The sequence below is a fragment of the Equus asinus genome, chromosome 16 (assembly GCF_041296235.1).
Source record: "Equus asinus isolate D_3611 breed Donkey chromosome 16, EquAss-T2T_v2, whole genome shotgun sequence".
NCBI lineage: Eukaryota > Metazoa > Chordata > Mammalia > Perissodactyla > Equidae > Equus > Equus asinus.
This window is the reverse complement of record NC_091805.1, coordinates 22,484,099-22,508,081: the sequence shown is the minus strand read 5'-3', so window position 1 is coordinate 22,508,081 and position 23,983 is coordinate 22,484,099. Positions and strand designations below refer to the sequence as shown.

The 23,983-nt window shown below is 34.2% G+C and overlaps 1 protein-coding gene across 1 annotated transcript; it reads right to left on the bottom strand.

The window, feature by feature from the left end:
• Nucleotides 1–1,530: 1,530 nt before the first annotated feature.
• Nucleotides 1,531–22,218, bottom strand: LOC106822390 (calcium-activated chloride channel regulator 1-like). The gene is made up of 14 exons (XM_014827570.3): nucleotides 22,030–22,218; nucleotides 20,711–20,851; nucleotides 20,362–20,509; nucleotides 19,889–19,997; nucleotides 17,386–17,566; nucleotides 13,343–13,570; nucleotides 12,248–12,472; nucleotides 9,881–10,058; nucleotides 8,806–8,906; nucleotides 8,222–8,446; nucleotides 7,666–7,933; nucleotides 6,931–7,101; nucleotides 6,164–6,403; nucleotides 1,531–2,350 (listed from the first exon to the last, which is right to left on the bottom strand). The coding sequence occupies exons 1-14, from the start codon at nucleotides 22,186–22,188 to the stop codon at nucleotides 2,010–2,012; spliced, it is 2,715 nt and encodes a 904-aa protein (XP_014683056.3). The 5' UTR covers nucleotides 22,189–22,218; the 3' UTR covers nucleotides 1,531–2,009.
• Between the last annotated feature and the right edge of the window lie 1,765 nt (nucleotides 22,219–23,983).

The window sequence follows — 23,983 nt, the reverse complement described above, 5'->3', positions numbered from 1 at the left end:
CTTTATCAGATATCAATTTCTATTTCTGAGGGTTCTATTCTTTTTTTTTTTTTGAGGAAGATTAGCCCTGAGTTAACATCTGCTGCCAATTCTCCTCTTTTTGGTGAGGAAGGCTGGCCCTGAGCTAACATCCGTGCCCATCCTCCTCTACTTTGTATGTGGGATGCCTACCACAGCATGGCTCACCAAGTGGTGCCATGTCTGCACCTGGGATCTGAACCGGCGAACCCCAGGCCGCCGAAGCGGAACGTGCACACTTAACTGCTGTACCACTGGGCCAGCCCCTCTGAGTCTTCTATTCTGTTTCACTGTGTATTTGTTTCTGTGCAATTGCACACTACATTTTGTTACCATAGTTTTATATTATATTAATATCTGGGAAGGAAGTTCTTCCATTCACTTATTTTTTTCAAAATTAGATTAGTTTTTCATGAACCTTTATTTCATATAATGATGATGATGTGCTTGTTAAATCTTCTGGAATTTTTTGTTGAAATCTGAATTACTTATCTATTGCTGTATAAACATTTATTATGTCTCAGCTTCTGTGTATCAGAAGCAGCCAGTTGAATGGTTCTGGCTTGGAGTCTCTCGTGAGGTTGCTGTCAAGATGTCAGCTGGGGTCACAGTCATCTAAAGGTTTGAGTGGGGCTGGAGGATCCTTCTCCAAGATGGTTCACTCACATGGCTGGCAAGTTGATGCATCAGCTCCTTGCCACATGAAGCTTGTGGTAGAGCTGCTTGGAGATGTAATGAATTATATTAATTTTCCAGTATTAAACCACCATTGGATTCCTGGGATAAATTCAACTTGGTCACAATATGTTATTATTTCCTATATATACATCTGGATTTGGTTTGCTAATGTGTTATGATTCCTCCCCCCCCAACTTTTCCAGATATATAATACAACTTCCTCCTTTCAGACACTCAAAGACTTTTTGAAATCTTCCTGCCTGTAAACAAAGAATTTTCCTCCAGTATACCTGTCACTCTCCATCTCTCAGAAAAAAAGCACAGTATTGCTATATTAATAGCTTAATTTACATTTTATTTGATGGTTTATAAATTCTATTGACGTGATGCAGTTAATTTGCTGAAACACTATGTGTTGATTCTGATCACTGTTACTAAGTGGTTAGTTTTCATTATGTTGAGTCCTCACATTATCATGTGCACATCATATTTTGTGGATATTTTTTGATGTAATGGGTCAAATTTGAATTTCTTTGATAGTATGAAAATATTCATTAATTTGTTTAACAGATATTTATTGAGTATTTACCAAATGTCAAGTACTATTCTAGATGTTGAGGATATAGCAGTGAAAACAAAAAAAATCCCTGCCCTGATGGAGCATCTTGGTGATACTCAGGATCTAGTAATTGTCTCAAAATATGACTGCTCCACAATTCACATATAAAACTCTCTTTTTATCTAACAGTCATTTCATGCCTAGAGTCAAAACTTTCATATACCACTTTTAATCAATGATAAAAAAAAACTTGACCTCTTTACTGCCTTAGACCATTTCTCATTGGAAAATTATCTTTATTGTCCTTTTTGATTACAGTTTATGTAAACATGAAGTATTCATTCATAATCAAGAATAAAACTTAAATAATTCTACCATAGAATTGTCTATCGTGGATATGTAAATATTTTTCAAATGGCTTGGATAAATTTTGATTTTGTTAATATACCAAGTGAATTTGTAGCACACTCCAAAAATTTCTTAAAAAGCCTACAAGTACAAATATGCATCTTCTTTTTATACTGAGTTAATAAATGGGTTTTTCAAAGATAGGAAATGTTGTACTCATTTTTATTTACATTTAGCATCTAATTAGCATTAATGAACTCAAGGAATTAGGAAATTTACTCCTTTTGTACATTCAGTTTTATATTACAAAGAGTTTTATAATAGACAAGTATAGCAAATTAAATTCTAAATAAATGTTTACCAAATACTCATAACATTGAGTTTTAGTTCTAGTACAATTCCTAGTTTAAAGGATAGATAAAATCACAGCTAATCCAAAAATTACCAAACTGATTGCAGAAATCTTGGTACCCAGACCAGGGGCGCTGGGTTCTTGTGGAGGGATAAACTTAGATGCTTGTGCAATGTTAGAAACCTCTGAGGTGAGATTGGCTTCATTGATGGCTTGAATTGCAACATAGAATTTGGTGCCATTTTCTGTTGTAAAAGGTTCTGGTTTAAATTCAAAATTTTCAATTGAGCCAGCTTCCTTAGGTATCAGACTAGAAGTATTCACTAAAGTAGCATTGTCAAAATCTTCTTGGAGATCCAGGAAACACTTGCTTATTCTTATAATGTAGCTGTTGGCTGGAAAACAAGTAGGTACTTCATGTGTATTAAAATCACTAGGATGCCTTGTTGCCACCACACTGCCTTGCATTTAGGGGCCTATCGGAAAGGCAGACTAGGTTTTGGTTATGGAAATCCCAGGTATAGTCTTTGTCTGGTTATCTCATCTTCTTTATTTTAAGAAGAAATATGTAAACAATTTTTTAATCTAGTTATCTAATCACAAAAAATTCAATTCCAAATCATATAGTACTAAAAAAGTGGAATCTAGATTTCTTTTTAGAAATAGAAACATAAAGAGCTGAATCCACTTTAATTTAGAACAAGGAACATAATAACGTTCTAGTAGTAAAGACATTCAGTACCCCACACCTGTATTATTTCTCATTAAGTTGAGAGAGGGGATAATACAGGATGGGGGAGTAAGAGAGCAGATATATAGAGTGGGAGACAGGGATAAGGATACAGAACAAAAGGAGGCAGAGAGACTGGAGTGTGTAACTAAGACATGCTTAGGAGCTAGGCAGGCTGATTAGCACCTTAATTATATTACTTTCTAGCTGTGTAATAAAAATTTATTTAACCTTTTTTACCTTCAGCTTTCTCATCTGTAAAATAGAGATTGTCATTCAATTCAGTCAACAAATATTTATTGAATGCCTACTATTCTAATGGTGAGAATGATATATGCTAATGCATGAAAACTGTTCAGCACAATGTCTGAGACTTAATAAATTTTTGAAATATTAGCTATTATAACTGTTATTTTATCAAGAACGGAAAGGAAGATGCTGACATAAATGTTTCATTCCAAAATGCTTTTAGAAATCTCTCAGAGCCATCAATATAAAAATATATTCTCACATTCTGAAATGCCATGAACAGTAAAACATCAAAAGTCTCTTTCTGAAGTGAAGATTTTATTTTTATTTTTTTTGGTTAGGAAGATTGGCCCTAAGCTAACATCTGTTGCCAATCTTCCTCTTTTTGCTTGAGGAAGATTGTCCCTCAGCTAACACCTGTGCCAGGCTTCCTCTACTTTGTATGTGGGATGCTGCCACAGCATGGCTTGCTGAGCAGTGTGTAGGTCCACGCCTGGGATCTGAACCCGTGAACCCCAGGCTGCCAAAGTGGAGTGTGCAAACTTAACCACTATGCCTCTGGGTTGGCCCCAAGACTTTATTTTTTCATGAAATGTTGAAATGTTTTAAGTCTGTGGTGAATAACTTTGATTTAGGGATTTTTAAAAGATTCATGCCTTCTGTCTTAACATTCTAGTTTTTCAATAGATAGGCCTTATCAATCCATTCTACTACTTTTCACACACACCCTGTGTTCCAGTTAGGTGGGTCTACCTGTCTATCTATCTATCCATCCATCCATCCCTTATTTTAATTCAAATATTCCATTGTGAAATTTTGCTTTCTTGACCTTAATCGTGTTATTCAGTTCCTTCTCTCCCTGTCATGACTCCCTGGAATGTGCGTCCCTCTTCCTATCTATGCAAATTGTCCCCATTCTTCAAGCCCCAACAAGAGGCCCACCTTCTTCAGGAGTCTTGTTCACGTATTTCATCCACCACAGTGACTTTCTTCTATGAATTCCTTTTTTTTTTTTTTTTTAAGGAAGATCAGCCCTGAGCTAACTGCTGCCAATCCTCCTCTTTTTGCTGAGGACGACTGGCCCTGAGCTAACATCCGTGCCCATCTTCCTCTACTTTCTATGTGGGATGCCTACCACAGCATGGCTTGCCAAGCAGTGCCATGTCTGCACTCAGCATCCAAACTGGCAAACCCCGGGCTGCTGAAGCGAAAAGTGCGAGCTTAACTGCTGCGCCACTGGGCCGGCCCCTCTTCTATGAATTCTTATTGCATGGAATAGAGTTTTCCAGATTGTTTTATGGAGGTTCAATTTATCTTCTCAATTAGATCCTATTATTCTTGAGAGCAAAGACTATGTTTCATATTCCTTTTGTATCAACTAGAGTACCTGGAACTCTGTTGGGCATGTATTTGACCTCCTTAATTACTTGTTGGCCAATAATATAGTTTTTAAGTTGTTGCCCAAAATGGTGGAATTAGAGAATCATAAAATATTAGAATTACATCTACTTGTTTTAGTAATTCTAGGTCAACTAGTCTAATTTGCATATTTGACAGGTATGGAAATTGAATCCCAGAGAGTTTAAGTACTTCATTTGAGATTATATAGGTATTATTCTTTGAGATACTGCTGCTACTTTCTTTTGCAATGTGTGAGGGTAAGATTTGATAGCAACTACAACCTCTTCCTATTTGTCACAAGAAAAGAGGGAGATTAGATCCCACCTATTTTAGGCATTTGTGGTTAAGCACAGCGAAGTTCTTTCTCTCCCAGTGTCCACATGTAATGCATTCTTCCTTCTTTTTGTTCCTATAATCAGCATGAGGGACATTTACTATGAAGCCATTCTTGAACTTAAGGCTTGGTCTTGGCTGAATTGAGTTTAGAACTAAACATTTGATCAGGTAATTTCATTTGTGGCTTTTTCAGTGAAAGTATTGGTTTTTGTTTGTTTGTTTTATTCTGCCATACCTTTAAGGGTCATAGTGTGGGAAAATAGCATATTTCAGAAGGTGTCATATAAGAGTTTTCAGCATTGAAGTCTAGAAGAGCTCTTAGAATAGGAAAATATTCTGGCAGTTTCTTTGGCTTTAGAATGATTTTTTTTCTTTCATAGTAATGATAAAAAGAAATATAGCTTTGAAAAATGCTGTATAGAAAATGAAATGAAAGATTTAAAAACATCTTTTCTTTTGAGAGTATACAATGAGATGTTTATTGTACTGAACATGTGGCTTTTTAGCACTGACAACCCCTGAGATACTGTGTATATTGATATTGCATATTGCTTTCATTTTCCCACCTTTGAGGGAAAATAGCAAGATTGGCTTTATCTTGTAAGAATCTACTAGCCTGGCACAATACTGGAATATGGTAAGCATTCAATAAATACTAACTGAGTTCAGTTAAATTTAAAGCAAAGATGAAATGATTTAAACTTTCTGGAATGAGGGCAGTTTATTATAAGGAACTTTGAATAAATGAGATATTTTGGCCTTGAACTTGATTCAAACTCAATGGCCAAAGGTTTCTGACTAGTGAGTTTTTCTGCATGTGATCTCTATCTCTGTGGGATACCTTCACTTAACTTGGCTAACTTCTCTCATTCTTCAAGACTTAGGAAAGGGATAGTCTTCCCTGGGAAGCCTTTTAAGATATACCTTGTGATCTTAACCCTCAACCAGGAGTCTGTGGCCTTCCATATCATTCAGTGCTTACAACAGCATATCTCTTACCACATTCGGTAAACTTATCTGTTTATTTGCAGAAAGTATCTTCTGCACTTAACTGACTGTTAAGAGTAGAGATTATTTCTTAGGAACCTAATAGTGTTAGAAAATTCAACAAAAGGTTAAGGAATGAATGAAATTGTGCAGGTACAGAAATACTTAGAAAAACTTTTCCCTGTTAGAGAGAAAAGAATGCAACAGAAAACTGTTAACTGTATTCTCAAAGTGATTCTAAGATGATTCATATTGTGAGAGGCGGTTTGGCACAATAGAGTCTGACAAGAATGGGTTAGACGTCGAAGTTATTAAGTATAGAATTAATTTGGGCCAGTTCATTATCTCTTGGAACTTCAGTTTTCATATCCAAAAACAGGTTACTAATGGCCCACAGTAGACACTCCGTTCGTGTTATTTATAAATAGGACATTAGAAAATTACTAGCATGTGAAAGCCAATGGAATTTCTTTTAGCATATTTTAAAACCTAATGTCGAACTTACCTTTTCCTTTATCAAGGACATTGCCAGGGGCAGTCCATGAAAGTTGAATATGATCTTCTTTAAACTTAGCCTGGAGGTCTGTAATTTTACCTGGTGGGAACACATGATTCTGATTTCCAGGCATCGGGGCTCCTGTTACAGTAAACGACCCTCCAGAGGTTAGTCTGCTGAAGTCTTCTACTTCAGCTTCTGCCGTGTTATCTTTGATTTCAGGTCTGGGTGGGTTCAGTATAATTTTACCTACCAAAAAAAGTAATTTTGTAACTTTTCATATTGCAATGTCTGTTCTTTATCTTGTAATCTCATCTTGCAGCTGTGGAGGGTTAACGCTGATTGATAGCAAATGTTGAAAAAGCAAAAGCTTTTAGTGAAAAAAAGCTTGTTTTATTAGTGTCATTTTAAAATTGATGAGGAGGCATTATGCAATATTAGAACTGTTTTTTAAGCTATCTGTCTTTACTACTTGACTGTAAATTCTTTGAGGACAGGGATGATGTCTTATTTATCTTTGTAGCTCCAGCCTCTAGCGCAATGCTTGCCACATAGGAGGTAATTTTTTTTCAATGTAAATGAAATGAACTGAGGGGGATATAAACAAAACATGTGGAAGCACAGTCCTATGCAGGCTCCGTTAATATAAATGTTTCTAACATACAGATGATTATATAATTATATACTTAGGTTTTCCATAGTACATTATATTTTCAATGCTTGCCACATGTAATTTACGTAAACAAATGATGCATTTCTATTTTAACATCACTTACCATTTTCAACATAGCCTGGTATATATAGAGCTTTATTCTGTTGTTGTCTTGAACTTAGTCTAGCTGTGCTTTTCCTTGCCTGGGCAAATACTTTTAAACTGTATCTACCATTTCCATGGTAATCTGTAAAATATCTCGAGTAGATGCCGTCGTTCTTGACAGTATCAGCACCTTGATATTGAAATGTAATAATTAGCCATCCAACAGAATAAAAATCACAATCCCAACTGTTTATGAGCACTAGTGATGGCAACCATTTTGGGAGATAGTATAGCACAGTGCTTTAAGTACATGAACCCTGGAATCAGACTGCTAGGATTCAAAGCCTGGCTTGACCACTTGCTAACTCTTGACTTTGGAAAAGTTTAATTCATGATAAACATTCAATTAATATTAGTTACTATTATTTCATAAAGGAATCTTAACAAAATAAGGAGAATATAACTAAACTGGAGAAAGTGTATGCAAAACACTGACACTAATGAAAATAGAGAAAAATTGTGTTCCTAAGTTTCCTGGGAAAAGTAAAATTGTTCATAAAATTTAAAGAAAATAAATGTGTGCATGTCTATGCCTCACGTCAAGATAACTGAGTAAAAAGTTTTAAAAACATTAAAATTAAACAGTTCATTTAAGAATATGATTCATTAGTATATACAGGAAATATTGACTTCTAAGTCATGTGGCTTTAGTAGGATTTTAAATTCAGTGGAAGTTGATGCAGATTCTTATTACCTGCACCATTGTCCCAGAGCTCCAATATTACTTGATGTCCATCTTCGTTTTCTATAATGGCTGTTACATTGACTCCCAGAACAGGCAAAAACCCTTGACTGACTCGTGCATAAACAATCATTGGGCTAGGGTAATGTGCTGTATTTTGACTCATGTGAGCAGTTGCAATTACTGGGAGTGTGGTAGGACTTCTTGCTCGAGTAGTCATTGTCACCGTTAGCATTTGAGAGTTGGCATTATTTAGTAGGCTGTAAGTCCAAGTACCTGTCTGAAAATAAGAAATGTCTGTTTGAGAGCTTTTGTAATATTTTCCTACTCCTATTTGAAATATAAAATTATTTAGAAATTTAAGCAAAGTAATACTAATGATTTTTAATATGCAATTTTGTAAGCTGGTAAATAGTAAGTGGATATGAATCGCTAATTCTATTTGGCTTGTTTTTTATGACAGATGATCTGTCACTGTTTTAATATTCACAGTGTATAAGATGTTATCTTCATTTTTTTTTCTCAAAATTGATTGATAAAGCATGGAGAAAATAAAAAATATTCTTACCTCTGCAATACCTGGTATTTGAAGACGGGCAGACCGAATATTTAGTTTATCTTCTTTGAAATCTGAGGTTCTATATTTCTTTCCTTTTGGATCTTGGAGAAGAATTTCTGGCTTTTGTATTGTCCATGTGACAACAAAGAAAGTGTCGTTTCCAATTGTACTATCCACAGGCACTGTACCATTTACCCATTTCCTCCTGCTAATATTAAAGGCTTTACTTTCCAACTGTTATACAAATAAAAACAATAAACACATGAAACCAATTTGTTAGTTTAGTTAATAAAATTTCAAAGTTTAGTCTGTTCAGAGTAATTATAAATTTATTTTTAAGATTTCGATTAAAATAAGAATTATTTTGAAGAATTTTGCAAATACAAAGTACTTAATATAAGGGCTAGAGGAATGAGAAGAAAAGGTGGCTATACGTGTCACAGAAAAGCAAAGTCAGTGGGGATGTTTTTCTTCTGCACACTTGAAATATTTTCAGGCAAAAGTGTTATTTATTAGGGAATAAAGTTACTATTCAGGATAATAGAAATTTATTACAAATGTGAAAAGGCAAAGAATTTTTCTGAGACACTGACCTGAATAGCCTGTTGAGTGATGCTGCCACTTCTAGATGAAATTCTACTGAAAGCATCAATAAGGCCGTTTATGTCTTTATTGGCAGAAAAACGAAGTCCTCCTAAAATGGATGTTTATTTACTTTTATAGTACTAATTTAAAACAGGAAAATCATATTTGTTATTGTACTTTATCAATGTATGTACTTTAAAACATATTTTTAAATTTCTTTTTAAACTAACAAAATATGAATTTTCCAGAAGCTTAGGAGCTTTTAGTATAACAGTGTCCCAGGTGTAATCCTATAAAAATTAAAACTTTGCTCAAAATAAGTTAGAATGAAGAAAATGTAAAGAACTGGACAAATATTATTGTTTTTATATCAGTCATTAGATGTATGTGCCTCCCACATTAGTAAAGCTGATCTAATCACTAAATAATGTTATAAAAATAAAATTTAAGACAATTTTTTTGAACCAACTACTTATTTTCTAGTTGTATCTAAGCTATACCAAAACAATTAGAGAATGGCAGTTTAGAATAAAATAAAAATTAAGTGTGGAAAGTAAATAATATAGGAATTAGTGAAGAGAGAGATTACTTAGGTGTGAAGAGTTGGAAAAGAACGGATTGCAGAGGGCAAGAATTGGTAATCAGCACTCTAACTCCAGCCTTGGGCAAATCATTTGTACTCTCTAGGTTTCCATTTCTTCCTCTATGAAATAGGGCTATTTAGATCTCTATGTAGGATTGAGCAGAACAGATACTAATCAATAATTTCACAATTGCAGTTGAGTAAGTCATTAGTAACCATGGAGAAAGAAGGTTCAATTTGGTAGTAGAGAGTGGTGAGAAATGCATGAAGACAGCAAATATTGACTAACAGAAGAAGATAGTATGCGTAGAAATGGAGAGAGGTGGTGGGGGACCATAGAGGAAAGATATTAACTTGAAAGATAAGGACATGGATGGGGCAAAGATTAATTTTTAGGACAGGAAATTTTTGAGCAGTTTTATAGTTTAAGGGGAAAGAGCCCATGAGATGGGAGAGATATTTTTGGTAATTTCTATTCAAACTACATTCCAAAGGGTTACCTGTCATATTTGACAGAGTCTCCAGTTCTTTGGCAGCAGAAGGGCCTAGAGCAATGGTATGGATGATCGCACCACTTGCTTTTGCCTCCTCAAAGCATGAGCTTATTTGATTATCTTCCCCATCTGTCAGTAATATGATTTCAGAACCAGAAGTACTCTGGTTACTGTAGACAATTGCCTGATAGTGAAAAAGCAGATTATTAATTACAGAATATAATATCTAAAATTTAAACTAAGAATAAACCTGTTCATTAGTCTTGAAGAAGTCTTCAGGCTTATGTATCAGAGTAGGCAAAAGGAAACTTTTGGCATGGAAATGAGTATAATGTACAATGTTCTTGTAGGTTGCCAAAGATAGAGTGTCAACAGTGCTTCTAACTTTTTCACATATACTGAAGCTATCCAAGAGAAGAAGAATAAAACACATAGAACAATGCCTAACACGTAGAAAGTGCTCAGTGAATGTTAGCTATTATGATTCCAGGAGATACTTGAGGTGGAGTCAAAGGACCCAGGCAGTTTTGGAAGGCTGCGGACCGGACAGCGTTTGCAAAGTCATGACTAATGGCAAATGTGCAAGGTCAAATGATGTAGTATGTGTCTTTTTATGCATTTTAGTTGATCATTGGAGAATCTCAGGATTTCCTGGATAAAACTTTGACCTGCCATGAAGAAGGAAGTTCATAAATTTATTGAGTATTCCAATTTTTTTTGTCTTTTCCTGACTTTTACCAGGAGTATTGGCTGAGATCTTTAGTCAGACAAATTGAGATCAATTCCAGCTCTGCCATTTGATAAATATCATGGCTAGTGTTTAGTCTCCCTGTCTTTTTTTCTTCTCTCTCTCTCTGTCATATATAATAGAGTTCTATAAATAGCTCAACGTAGTGATTAACTTTTTGGTCTTAGGAGTAAGAAAGACCAGGTTTTGAATCCTAGGTTTGCCAATTACTGACTCTATATTCTTAAGAAAGATATTTAATTACTCTGAACCTCAGTTTCTTTATGTGCAAAATAGGAACAATAGTAGTACCTGACTAAAAAAGTAATGGTAGGGATAAAATAAGATTATGCGTATAAAGCATTTAATATAGGCAATAGTGTAGTATATACTCAATATATTTTAGCTATTATTGTTATGATTATGTAAATAAAATGCTTACATATTATATGGTTTCATTACATGAGTAATTAAGAGTAATTATAGCTTTGAATGTGCTTTAACATAATCTATTTAGCAATAGATTCTATGGTCAAAATATCATAAGATATATATCAAATTATATTAAGAAAAACATGTATGAACCAATATGTGCAAACATTATGATGTATTCCCAATGTTTGGTACTGTCATATTTTAGAAGTGAATAGACATGTATAATAAGAATTATTATAGTAATAACAATCCTTTCTTGAGCACATACTTATATAATTCTCACAATTAAATGTGATAGGTGCTATTATTTTCCACATTTACTTGGTTGAGGAAACAGACTTTCTGAGTTGAGTAACTTATCCAAAGTTATTTAGCTAATAAATAATAGAGCTAGAATCCCAGGTTTGTCTGAATTCAGAGCCTGCACACCTTCTTAAACCAATAGGCTTTACAACAAATAGACAGCACAAGGAAAGCTAAGAGATGGTATTAATTGGAGGCCTGGATAAGAGTAGCAGGCTTCACTTTCTAGCTGAGACAATTAGAGGATCAGTGACCGAAAGCAGTTTTTTATTTTTGTGACTTAAAGAATGACAATAAATAGGCTTAAATAGAGGCTATCTCAGGTTGAAAGAAATTCAAATGAGTACCAGAGGGAGTTTAATATAGCGCTCAAAAGTTGCTCTCAAGTTTTGATTTCAGAATTTTTATTTCATTAAACTTCCACCTATGTGTCTTGGGTTTGGGGCTATACTGCTTGAGGAACTACCTCTGTCTTTGTGATTTTTAAATGTTAATTTAACTGGATGAACTAATTTTTTTTTTTTTTACTCATAATAGAAATATTACTAATTTCCCTCTTCCACAGTCTCCTTAACAGCATTATTTTCTGCTCACAGAAATTCAGACTGTGGGAGAGATGAAGGAATGGGGAGCTCCTCAATGAAATCTTGATGGTTATGTGCACACTGGAGTTTTCTTCCCTTGGTTGACTACTCCCCATGCAGCTCAGTCCCTCAGGAATATGTTGGTGGAATAACCACACTCAGAGAGCCTCCAGCTGTAAACAAGACAGTAGGAGAGTCTTTTTTTAAAAAATATTATTTAAATGAGGGACCTGTGAGCTCATGACCCTTGTTCAAAGATAGTTGGACAAAATTAAAAGTAATGGTAAATGGCAAATGATACTTAGAAAAACATTTTTATTGTACCTGGAATCCTGCTTTGAGTCCATTACAAATTGAAGTTCCACCACCAGCAAACTGAGGCAGTTTTGCAATGATGTTTTGGTAAGCATTATCGTCAGTTATTTTTGTTAGATTATTTTGGATTTCAGCAGAGCTGTCAAATGTGACCATCCCAACCAAAGATTCCTTTTCAATAATTTGAATCAAATATAATTCTGCTGCTTGATTCATTCGAAGGAGACGGTCGTCCTGTAAGAAAAAGATCTCTGAACAATTCCTGATTCTCCTCAAGTCCTGACAAATTGGTGGAAGACGAAGTTGTCTACAGGCCGCAGATCATGATAATAATTGATTACTGTATTTTAGAATTTAAGTCTTTCATTTTATTATAAAGAAATAATATTAAAGAAAATTAAAAATAATTAGTCATGTTATAGTTGGAAAAGCCCTAAAAATTGATAACTTTTTATTTAACAGTTTTATATTCAGGAATTTCTGCTAAGGAAATAACTTAAAAATGAAGACACAAATGTTCAAAACAACATAATTTTTAATAATAACAACTTGAAAATCTCCAAAAGGTCCAATAACAGGAGGTTATTTGACTAAATTATGGTATGTATATATGATTCAGCCATTAAAAATTATGTCATGGAATCATTTTTTTCCCTGGAGAGTGTTTAAGGTATAGTAAGTAAAAAAATCACATTATAAAACATAAAATATAATCACATTTTTGAGCAGGAAAAACAAATACATGAACAGAAAAAAGACTAAAATGACATATGCTCAGTGGTGGAATTATGAATGATTTTCATGTTTTCTTTTTGTTCAGTTATATTTTGTTCAGTTTTTTCTTTAACTGAATGAAAGAATAAACATTATCTATAAAAGTTAGAGAATAAACATTACATATAATCCAATAATCTTAATATAACAATTATCTTTGTTTTAATATATTATCTTCTAGTAATTGTCCATATAAAATCATTATACTAAAATTTAGTAGAATAATAAGTGTATATTTTAATTAGCTAAGTAGAACTAAACCTAAGATTAAATTATATTTCTATTAGCTTAAATACTTAATTTAAGAGAGCTAACAAGTAAATGTCTTACTGAATCCATGCTTCCAGATTTATCAAGTACCAAACAAACTACTCGCTGTTTGGACTTGAGCAATGAAAATGTAGGATGAGGTGGTAGATTTGTTCCTGGCATGGGAGATGCATTCTGAAAATCATCAGAGTCCATGATTACATCCCATGTGCTTCTGTAATTGCACATTTTGTTTTGTAGGTTTGGAGCTTCCGTATTGTGTGTTTTTGCTGTACAAAATTCAGTCACCTGGAAAAAAAATCAATTAGAAAATGATATCATGATAACCAGTGTGGCATTACCCTCTTTTCCAAATATGCGCTTGGTTAGCATATACATCCTTCACAGATTTTATCTCCTAACAATTAAAAGTTATTTATAATCTAACATTCTGCCATCCATTTTGCAAACTTGAGAGGAAGCAAGGTAAAACCATCAATATGCACTGGAAAGTTTTTTGGGATTCTTTAAGGTACAGGTAGATCATAGCAGGCGGTGGGTGGTGTGATACTGGCACAACTGCTTGAGTTCACTTCTTACTTTCCCTTCTAGACTCTTGGGGAAATAAAGCTGTGAATTAAGGTTAGTGGAAAAGGGACAGGCTTTGCAGTAATTTCTAACTGACCCCTAAAAGTGGGATAAAGAAAATGGCCTTCTTTAATTGCTTAACTATTTTCTATCTCTTTATAGTTGGTTGAAAAACTTGAGAACAGGTATTTTAACATCCTGGGTTATTATTGGCTGTGTGAACTCTGACATAAATAAAATACTATTCTTGAAAAAGTAATGAAAATGTAGAGAGAATATGAAGATATGTGATTGCTTCTCTTTCAGTTGCAAATGGTGAGTTGTATCCAGTATTCTGCCAAATGATATTTCATTACTATGAAACCTGTGAAAATCTTCCAAGTTTGAAAACTTAGTATTGGAAAAATGCTTCCATAAACCAGTGCAGTGTTCAGGAAAGAATTCACCTTGCAGTAAGTCTTAGCTTATAAGAAATACTTTTGTAAATGTCGTTTCCTTTTTAAAAAAATCCCCTCCCAATAGAGTCTCCAGATGTAAACTCAGATTTACAATTAAATTATTAAATTTGAATATCTTTTATTTAAGTTTTAAGAGTTTATTTCCTTGTGATATGGTTCTGATTTGCATTTCCCAGGAGGGGTTATATTGGATGGGAGAAAAATACAGTTTTCAATCAAAGTGATGATTCATAATCAAGTCTTGCTGATATGAAATGCCTATCAAATCTAGTCTCTCTTTCCCCTACCACTGCCACTGCCTTAATCAGGGCTTTCAGGTCTCTTATCTGCCTATTGCTATGGCCTTCCATCTCTTCTCCCTGCATCCATTATGATCTCACTTCATTTTTTCTTTGCTTTTTTTTGTTTTTTGAGGAAGATCAGCCCTGAGCTAACATCTGCTGCCAATCCTCCTCTTTTTGCTGAGGAAGACTGGCCCTGAGCTAACATCTGTGCCCATCTTCCTCTACTTTCTATGTGGGACGCCTGCCACAGCATGGCTTGATGAGCTGTACCATATCCGCACGCAGGATCCAAACCAGTGGACCCCTGGCCACTGAAGTAGAACGTGCAAACTTAACCACTGTGCCACTGGGTCGGCCCCTCACTCCATTTTTTCCCTCACAATTAGTAGGATTATCTTCCTGAAAGAATTAAGCTGATTACATCGCCAGTCTGAAGCTAATAAGATAAAATCCAAACACCTTAGCTTTGTAGGTCCCAGTTTCTTGCTTCAGTCTTGTTTCCTGCTTCTTGCTCACTGTGTGTCCTTTGCTTGTACCACACTGAACTTTTTCCTGTCCTTAGAGTATGCCAGAAACTTTCACAAAGGTCTCAGCTAACTCAAATGGAAAGAGGGACAGGAAATTTTGAGTAAATTAGAAAAAGGTGCTTAAAAAGTTTCTTAAGTTCTTTTGCTGCTATCTACCTGAAAATTGTTCTAATAAATATTAAAATCTTAGGGTCCATGATGCAGCTATTTTGAGGACTGCTCAACTCGTACAATCATGTGTGGCATCCTGTATTTTTCCATTCTTTGTTATTGTAAACCTATTTCTTTGCCTAGAATATCCTTCCCCTTCTTGCTTTGGTAAATTTATACTCGTTTTTTTCAAATCCCAACTCAAAACTCGTCTTTTTAGAAACCATTTTCTGACCTCCAGTTGGAGATGTTTGCTGTACTCTCGTAGCACTTGGTTTATATCTCTTCCTATTTTGTATTCCATATGTTTTCCTTATAGCTCGACCTCTCTCACTAAACATTTCCTCAAGAACAATTATCTTTAATTATTTCTGTATTTCCAGCTCCTAACACAGAGCTGGGCATGAAGTAGGAATAGTGAAATTTAAGGGAAAGAAATTATGGAATTGAACATTCGGTATTTAAGATCATATCTCTCCTGGGTCTGAGCTTATGCCCTGGGTACAGATGCTATGCATTATATTTCATCTATATTATAATAATTAGAAGTTAGTGTTATTCTGGACAAGATATATGGTTAAAGTACAATATTTATCTCCGAGCCATGTCTTATATAATTAGTTGCCCTCTGTATTTCAGCTACGTGATCTTCTTCATTATTATTTATGTCCCAGGTAGGCAGCATCAGTTGTCTCTGGAGAGTCAAATGCTTTTGGAATTTATAGTTTGGAACAGACAGTACATATTCCAATTATCCTCTTGTGTCACATGATCTGATATCTATTTGGATGCTGAATTCTTTGGCTAGCCTTTGCTGATCCAGATTCAGCAGGTTGAAGTGAACTTTGTTGACTCATGTTTCAAATATTCCCAGGAGGGAGCTTTATTAGGCTGGAAAACAATTTCTACTTAAATATCAAATTGGGTTCACTTAAGAGTTTTAGAAGAAAATATCACGTTTAAATTTTTACTCAAGTCCATCATTAATGCCCTCGGCTCCAAAACAATTTTAAATTTTATTGGAAACAATAGGCTTTTACAAACCTCTACCTATGGAAGTATTTGTTGCTACTGACTTGGTATATGAAAATTTACTTTTAAAAAATAAGTTAGTCTTACTATTTAGTGGTAGTACTTTATTTTGATTTATTTTTGATAACTTTCATATGTTTCATATTTAAAAATCTTTTTTACATGTTTAGAAGTTTTCATTAGGTAGCTATAATATGTTTGTATTAGTTAAGATTGGACTTATCCAGGGAAAGAGACAATTGACTATTATCCAAATATTTTGTAAATTCTAAAAATTTAAAGTTTATTTTGTTCTTTGTGCTAAACACTGACCATACTTTTTTACATTAGATCTTGTAAATCTAACAACAATGACATTGTGAAGTGAGTATTATAATACCCACTTAAAAGATGAGAGAACTACATCTCAGATTCAGCAGTTTTCTCATAGTGACGCAGCTTGAAAATGACAGACTGGGTTTTGATATCAAGTCTATCTGATTCGAAGGCACCTGTTCTTATCCACTGAGCTTTATGTATTTAAATCAGATGTTTCAGGTCAAACATTAGCTTTGGAACTTGAATTATTGTGTTGATATTAGTGATTGTGAACTTTTTCCCTTAAGTCTGTTCTGTAGAGATAGAGCCATTTATGTTTTCACAATATCACTTTGCAATAGCTTGGTGTGCTTTAGCGGGAAGATAATGGGAAATCTAGAATGTCAGTACTTTTCAAAGCTACAGAATGGATTACTTTGGAAAAGTGGTCTGACTAACACTTAAAAGAGAGAATTAAAACAAGGTTGTAGTTCTAGACACAAGTCCACAGAAGTCAAATGAGGGAAGGGATGTTATAAGAAATTACGTCACGCCAATGAGAAGGGTACAGTTCTACATCTGAAGAAAAGACACAGGTTAATACGAAAGGGTGGAATGATTTCTGGACACACCCTGACATAGGCTGGAGAAAATAGCTGTTAATTAATTGTCTGAGTAATTTCTCTCATTTCTATTGGTATATATAATTTCATAGTAGAAAATCTAGCTTCCCTAATTAATTTTTCCCAAAAGGTTCCTTTGTGAGACTAGGAAAAGAAGGTACTTACAGAATCGAGACTTTGCATAAACATTATGGATTCCCTTGTGCTCTGGGATTTTTCTGGGATGAATGTACATTTTGCTTCATACAGCCCTGTCTGTGAGTCACGTCTACATGGCCTTGTTAAACAGCTGCCTCCCTGGCATTCCTTGAAAACCACGTTAATACCAGTAATATGAGTTGAACATCTATGATGAAAAGAATGAGATTACATTTATTTATGAAGACCAGACAAATCATGAATACAGACTAACATCCTAAAATATTTTCCTCAATGATAATTGCTATAGATCATGTACTAAACATTCCGTTTTGACTGAAGTAGGCACAATGTCCTACCCCTATTTACCATAGATTTCAACAAGAGGAATGATGTCATTTCATATTTATTAACGTTGATTGCTCACTAATGTGATCAATAAATCTATTATCCTTGTGACCTTGAACTAAAGATGATAATTCCTAATTCACAGGGATGTTGTGAAGATTAAGTGAGTTAAGAGATACAGAGAAGTTGCTTCTTAGTGGGGAGGGGAGAGTCAACACTATGCTTAAAATCCTCTTAAATTTCTATGTATGGTACACATATATATGCACACGCATATATTGCTATATAGATGTACACATATATACACATATGTGTGTATACCATACATACAAAACCATGTATTGTTCTATGTTTATAGCATTTTGCAATTTACATTTTGAAAACCACTGAGCTAGACTGAAGGAAGAAATAAAAATAAAGCTGCATAGAAATGCTTGTGCATTCAAACCTTTTGGTCTTTGTGATAAGTAAGATAATTGTCAAGTCCCTGGCAGGGAATAGGCAGGGTAGGGTATGGGGTAAAAGACTCTAAAGAGTTTCTATTTATCTGCAGGATTTACTCCCATTCTGATTTACTATTAAACTTCATAACATTAATCCACTTGAATAAATTTATTTGTATTGCAAGGACTAAAGGAGGTAATGAGTCATATCTTCCAAAAGGGTTACCTGTAAAGTAAGCCTGATGATTAAATAAAGTACCTGGCACAGTGCAGGAGCTCAATAAATTTTATTTTAGATGCTTGTTTTTACTAATATATCTCTTTGAATGACTGATAAGGAGCTCATTCGTTTTTGTTAATTCATCAAAAATTTATTTCTTGATACGTTCTTTCTTTAGCTTTTACTTACTTGGTTTTGTGCCAGGCCCAAGGCTAGGGGATTAGAAAAAAATTAGTCCTCAAGGATCTTAAGTGTGAGATCTTAGTGGGGAAAATAAAATTTCACAGTCGATTGATGCTCAGTGTGAGAGAAGTCCATGCATATTGTTTTGAGAACACGTTCAAAGATATCTAACCCCAAATGGAGGGAGAGGAAAGACACTTAGGGAAGCAACATTTGAACTGAGTCTTGAAGGATGAACGAGCATTGTCTGGATAAGGGAGGTGGTGCTGGGAGGAGTTGCGTGGGAGGACGGAAGAGGAATGAGTATCCTGAATTGAGAGCCCAGTCTGTGCGAGAGACTCTAGGCAGCTTAGCAGAGATAAAGCAAACCCCACAAAGGAGGTGGGGAGAGGCATTTTTTCTATCACAGTTCTGTCCTCTAGTATATTTTTTATCCCAAAGACTTTCCCTATTACTCTGATTTCTGTTGTTCTTTAATACTCTTTAAATACTCCATATGCTTGATATTTTTAATTGAAATATATTATCTATTTATAAATAGGGCCTGTCTAAATCTACCAAGATTATATTTCTTAAAAAATCAGGGCGGCCAGCCCCATAGCCAAGTGGTTAAAGTTCTGCATGCTCCACTTTGGCAGTCTGGGTTCACAGATTTGGATCCTGGGCATAGATCTACTCCACTCATCAGCCATGCTGTGGAGGCATCCCACATACAAAATAGAGGAAGATTGGCACAGATGTTAGCTCAGGATTAATCTTGCTCAAGCAAAAAATAATGGGGAGATTGGCAATGGATGTTAGCTCAGGGTGAATCTTCCTCACCAAAAAAAAAAAAAAAAAAAAAACCCAACAAAAAAGCACCATATCAATTTACTCACTTATCCTTATGAAAAGTACTTTTTCCCCTCCTTTAAGTTTAAGAGTAAATGAAAAGTAAAATATATTTAACATGAAACTCTAGTAGTTTAGTTGATTTCAATAAAATAGATTCACCTTAAAAAATTATGAATCAAACACAATAAAAGATTGGGTAGGAACTTGAACACCAATTAAGATACTTAAGGTTTAGGCTACAGCTTTTTCCTTTCTCCTTTGACAATAACATATTTTAGTACAATCTCCATGAATACTGAAATGATTTGCAATTTTGAATGATCTTGATTCCAAGAAGGAATCCCCAGAAGTAGTTGGACACATACATAGCGGGGCAGGTTGGATACTGAAATGAACTGAATGAGCATTCAACCACTGAGATAATTTTTGTTTGCCTAGTATAGAAAATTAAAAAATCATAAGTGGAAAGTTTTGAAAACAGATTTGTTCAATACAATGATACCTTGTTGCTTCAATAGTGTTCCTTCTGGAGATATAGAATGGCCGGTCCACATTATACTCATCAAATACTCCCCATCGGAGATGGGCCCACTCATGGACAAATACTCTGCCTATGAGAGAATATGCCCACTTAAAAATTTATATTTACAATATTTTAATATAGATTCCTTATTTTTAAGTCTCCTTGCCCCATATCCTTAATCTAATTGAGTCAAGGAACTCTAGAAGTTGACACCCCTCTGATACCCCAAAAAAGTTGCAATGGATTAGTATCAATAAATAACTAATTTTATTATTAAACACACACACACAAAGAAATATAGTTAGATTGAACATAACTAGTATGTTTCCAAACAAAGGTATTAATTAATACCTATTTTTCTTTTTAAATAATCTTTAAAAATACGATTAGTCACAGTGTTATAGTTGTTTCCAGTAGAAATAAACATAGAAGTGTAAAATAGATGTCCCTACCTCGGGACCCATAGATAGGCAAATTATTAGTCAACAAGAAGTTTGGAGTAAAATGTATATATTGTCCTTTGTCTCCACATTGTCCATATTGAAGTGTATAGGGATCATCTCCGTATTTTAGGTAAGGATTAGCAACTATGACATCTGCCTAAAAAGTGGAAGAACAAACAAACCAAAACAGATCGCAAGAGCAATAAGAACAGGGAATTTTTCCTCTAAATTGAGACAAGTAATATTACTAATATAATTACTAAAGTAGTGATTAATAATTACTAAAAAATTGTAAGTATTAATTTTAAAAAAGCCCAGGAAGAAAGAAGCAGTTTATGAACTACATAAAATGTCCTACCTGTTCATATGATTCTTGTTTTGGCATTAAGTACTCAGATTTTGACTTCCAGGTCATTGGAATTAAAATGCTTACGTTCCTGAAATAAACTCTTCTTTTGGTGGCGTGAAACAGGTGAGTTGAAGCTTCAGTTACCATTTTCTGACAAAATTAAAAATACCTTGTGGTAACACTTTCACAATGAAATGAGCATAAAAGTGTATATATACAAATAAGAAGCAAATCTAAGCTCCCTTACCCCAAATATTTTGGCAAAGACTAACTGAAAAATAGGTCGAATTTTACTGTATCACTCTAATCTATAAACTCCGCATTTTCAAATGCTCAAAAATCAACTCTCCATTTCTTACCTATCCAGACCTGCTTTCAGCTTTATGGGTTGGAGAGGGGAGTGAAGGTGCTGGGTCAGATCTGAAGGGGATTAAGGCAGGGACCTGTTGGCAAGTTGCTTATTTAATCCAACAGAGGCGCTGATAATTGGTTTGGGAGTTTAAAGTTTGGTAGATTTTATACTTACTGTTAATCGAAAAAAATTTTTGCAGGATTTATTTTGAGTTATCTTCTCATGTGGAATGTGTTCGTAAAAGGCAAAGTTTTACCAAGCAGTAATGAAAATAAAAGTATATAGATCTCGATGGCTTTAAGTCCCAGTTTTGTCACTAATTGTATGATTGTACAAATCACTTATCTTCTCTCATTTATATAACAAGGGAATAATCTCTGTTCTTGACTACTTCATAGGGATATTGAGAGGATCAAAGAAGACAGTATATATTAAAGTGCTATATATAAAGTGTTTTTATTATACTGACTAACCTGAATAAAATTAGGAAGTAAGTCAACTTCAGAAATATGTATTATTTTCCTTAAGATCAGATACATAAGCGTTTTGAATTTTTCAGAGTTGAACAAGTATGAACAACTGAAAAAACGTATACGATAATAAACCTCTAGGGCTTAAGTGTAGGTTAGTTATTTAAACATTGTAAAAGTAATTTTATAAAGATAAAATTTGAAAATAACTCTCCACCAGCTCTAAAGTCTTTCTATTAGCTTAATGAGTTTAAAAAATATTAGTAATTTAGCCTTTTAATAATTCATTAGAGGAATGACTAATACTATTAATATATGATAAATCACACTTTAAGCAAACATTAATCTTGACAGTTTAGATACATACTACATAAATGATGACTATTGTCAAAGCAATTTTGGGAAATTATAACTCTGTGTGAGTGTGTGTGTATGTACCTAGCCAACATGAGTTGAGAATACTTATTGAAATAAAAATAAGTGGATAATAAAATTTTCTCTCTTACCTTTATGTTTTGAATGAGTTTTTCATCTTCTGGTACACTGGGGTTAATTGCAATGACAATGCCATCATATCCGTTGTTAGTCAAATTTAAAATTGAGCTTTTCACTGTAGTCAGGACATGCAAAGCTAGGAACAGAATAACATTCAAACTGAGCACCATTTTTGCGTGTTAGAATAAACCTTTTGGAAAGATAAGGAGAGTATTTATATCTGCTGAAATGAGGAATTTGAATCTAAACCAAAGTATTTGCATGAATGTTACACAATAAATTGCTTAAATATCCTGATGAGCTTCCTTATCTTACTCATTCTAAAGATTTGGTTGTTAGGTAGCAATGTTTATCATACTTTCTAAGCCAGCTAAGGTGTTAAGTACTCATTGAATTGAGAAGTTATTTTAGATTGTTTGTGTAGTTGTCATTGTCATTGTAGTGGCCAGCATCATCATCATCATCACCATCACCAAATAGTATTAGAGATTTTCCAATCCTGGGATTGGTTTACAGAAAAATACTTTTTAGAACCAGGAGGAACTGAAATGAAAAGCACCAGGAAAGAGCACATGAAAAACGCCTGTTTAAAAAACAAGCAAAACAAAACAAAAAACAATAAAGGAACTAGAATACGATTGGCAGTGAGTCAGGATTTCTGTTCTTCCTTTTGAAGGGAGTGATATAAACACAGTGGTTGGGGACAGCTATGGGTTAGGGGAAAAGGGGTGTTTTGGTTACCTTCTGTGATGACTACTTGTGTATTTCAGTTTTCAAGTGGCATTGAATGCTTTAAGTCTTTATGTAACTTGAAAACTTAATACGCCTCAATTAAAATTTATTTTTTGGATTGGATACAAATCTGCCAGTGTTCCTTAGTTTGCAATTGTTGTACACATAGCATTGTGAGCTGGCTTTGAAGTCAGATGAATCTAAACCTGACCCTTACTTTGGTCACTTAACAGTCACGTGATTCTTAGTAAGCTTTGTATGGCTCTTTTTAGGTCTAGTTTCTCTTCTGTGATATTGGAGTAATTATGCATGTTTAAATGAGATAATCTGTGGGAAGCACTTCATACAAGACTCCTGGTGCCTAATAAGCACTCACTAAATATTATCCATTATTATTAAACGTTATATATTATATTATGAATACAAACCTTGCTGTAAATTTTTGCCAATTATTTATTATGTTTTCATTTGCTTCTTTTGTAAAACTTTAAATATAGTCTTTCAGTGTTCATCTAGGGAATGAGTAGTCTCTAAGCCTGTCCAAAAAAGACTAGAGGAGGAACTGTCTGTCAGGAGTGAGACTATACGCCCTTTGGAATGATCTTTGATTTTCTCCATCTGTTGACAGTATCCAGTCCTTGCTGGTCCGGTTTAGCTGTGGTCTCACCCATAAAATCTCAAATAATCCACTCTAGAAGTAATTTTTCTTTCTTTTGAACTCATTTGAACCACTTATTACATACTACCTGCGTTGCATTTGTTGTTTTTAATATACATAGTATACCTCCCCTACTAGATTGTAAACTCCTTGGAGGGAAGAGATTATTTTTTCTGAATTTAACCTCTCTCAGCCTGAATTTCCTTAACCATAAAATGTGGACAGCAATACCTATCTGGAAGAAATGTTGTGAAGGTTAAATGAAATAACCTTTGGGGAAAGCACTTATTGTAAGTGCCAGGTACATAGTAGGCCCTCAATTAATGTTTATTTTTCGCTTTTCCTTATCCCTTTTAAATCATATAGAAAAATATATTAGTGCTTCTGTGTGCCAGGCTCAGTGCTCTACTCTCCAGTAAAACACAAACACTGTCTCCAAAGAACTTGCAGACTCAATTGCATGAATTAGATTAGATAAGAAAGATTAAAATACAAGGTAGGGTAAGAAAAGTTCTGTAAGAGAGTTATAAGCACATATAAGTGCTAGGGAGCAAAGGTTGGGAAATAGATTCTAT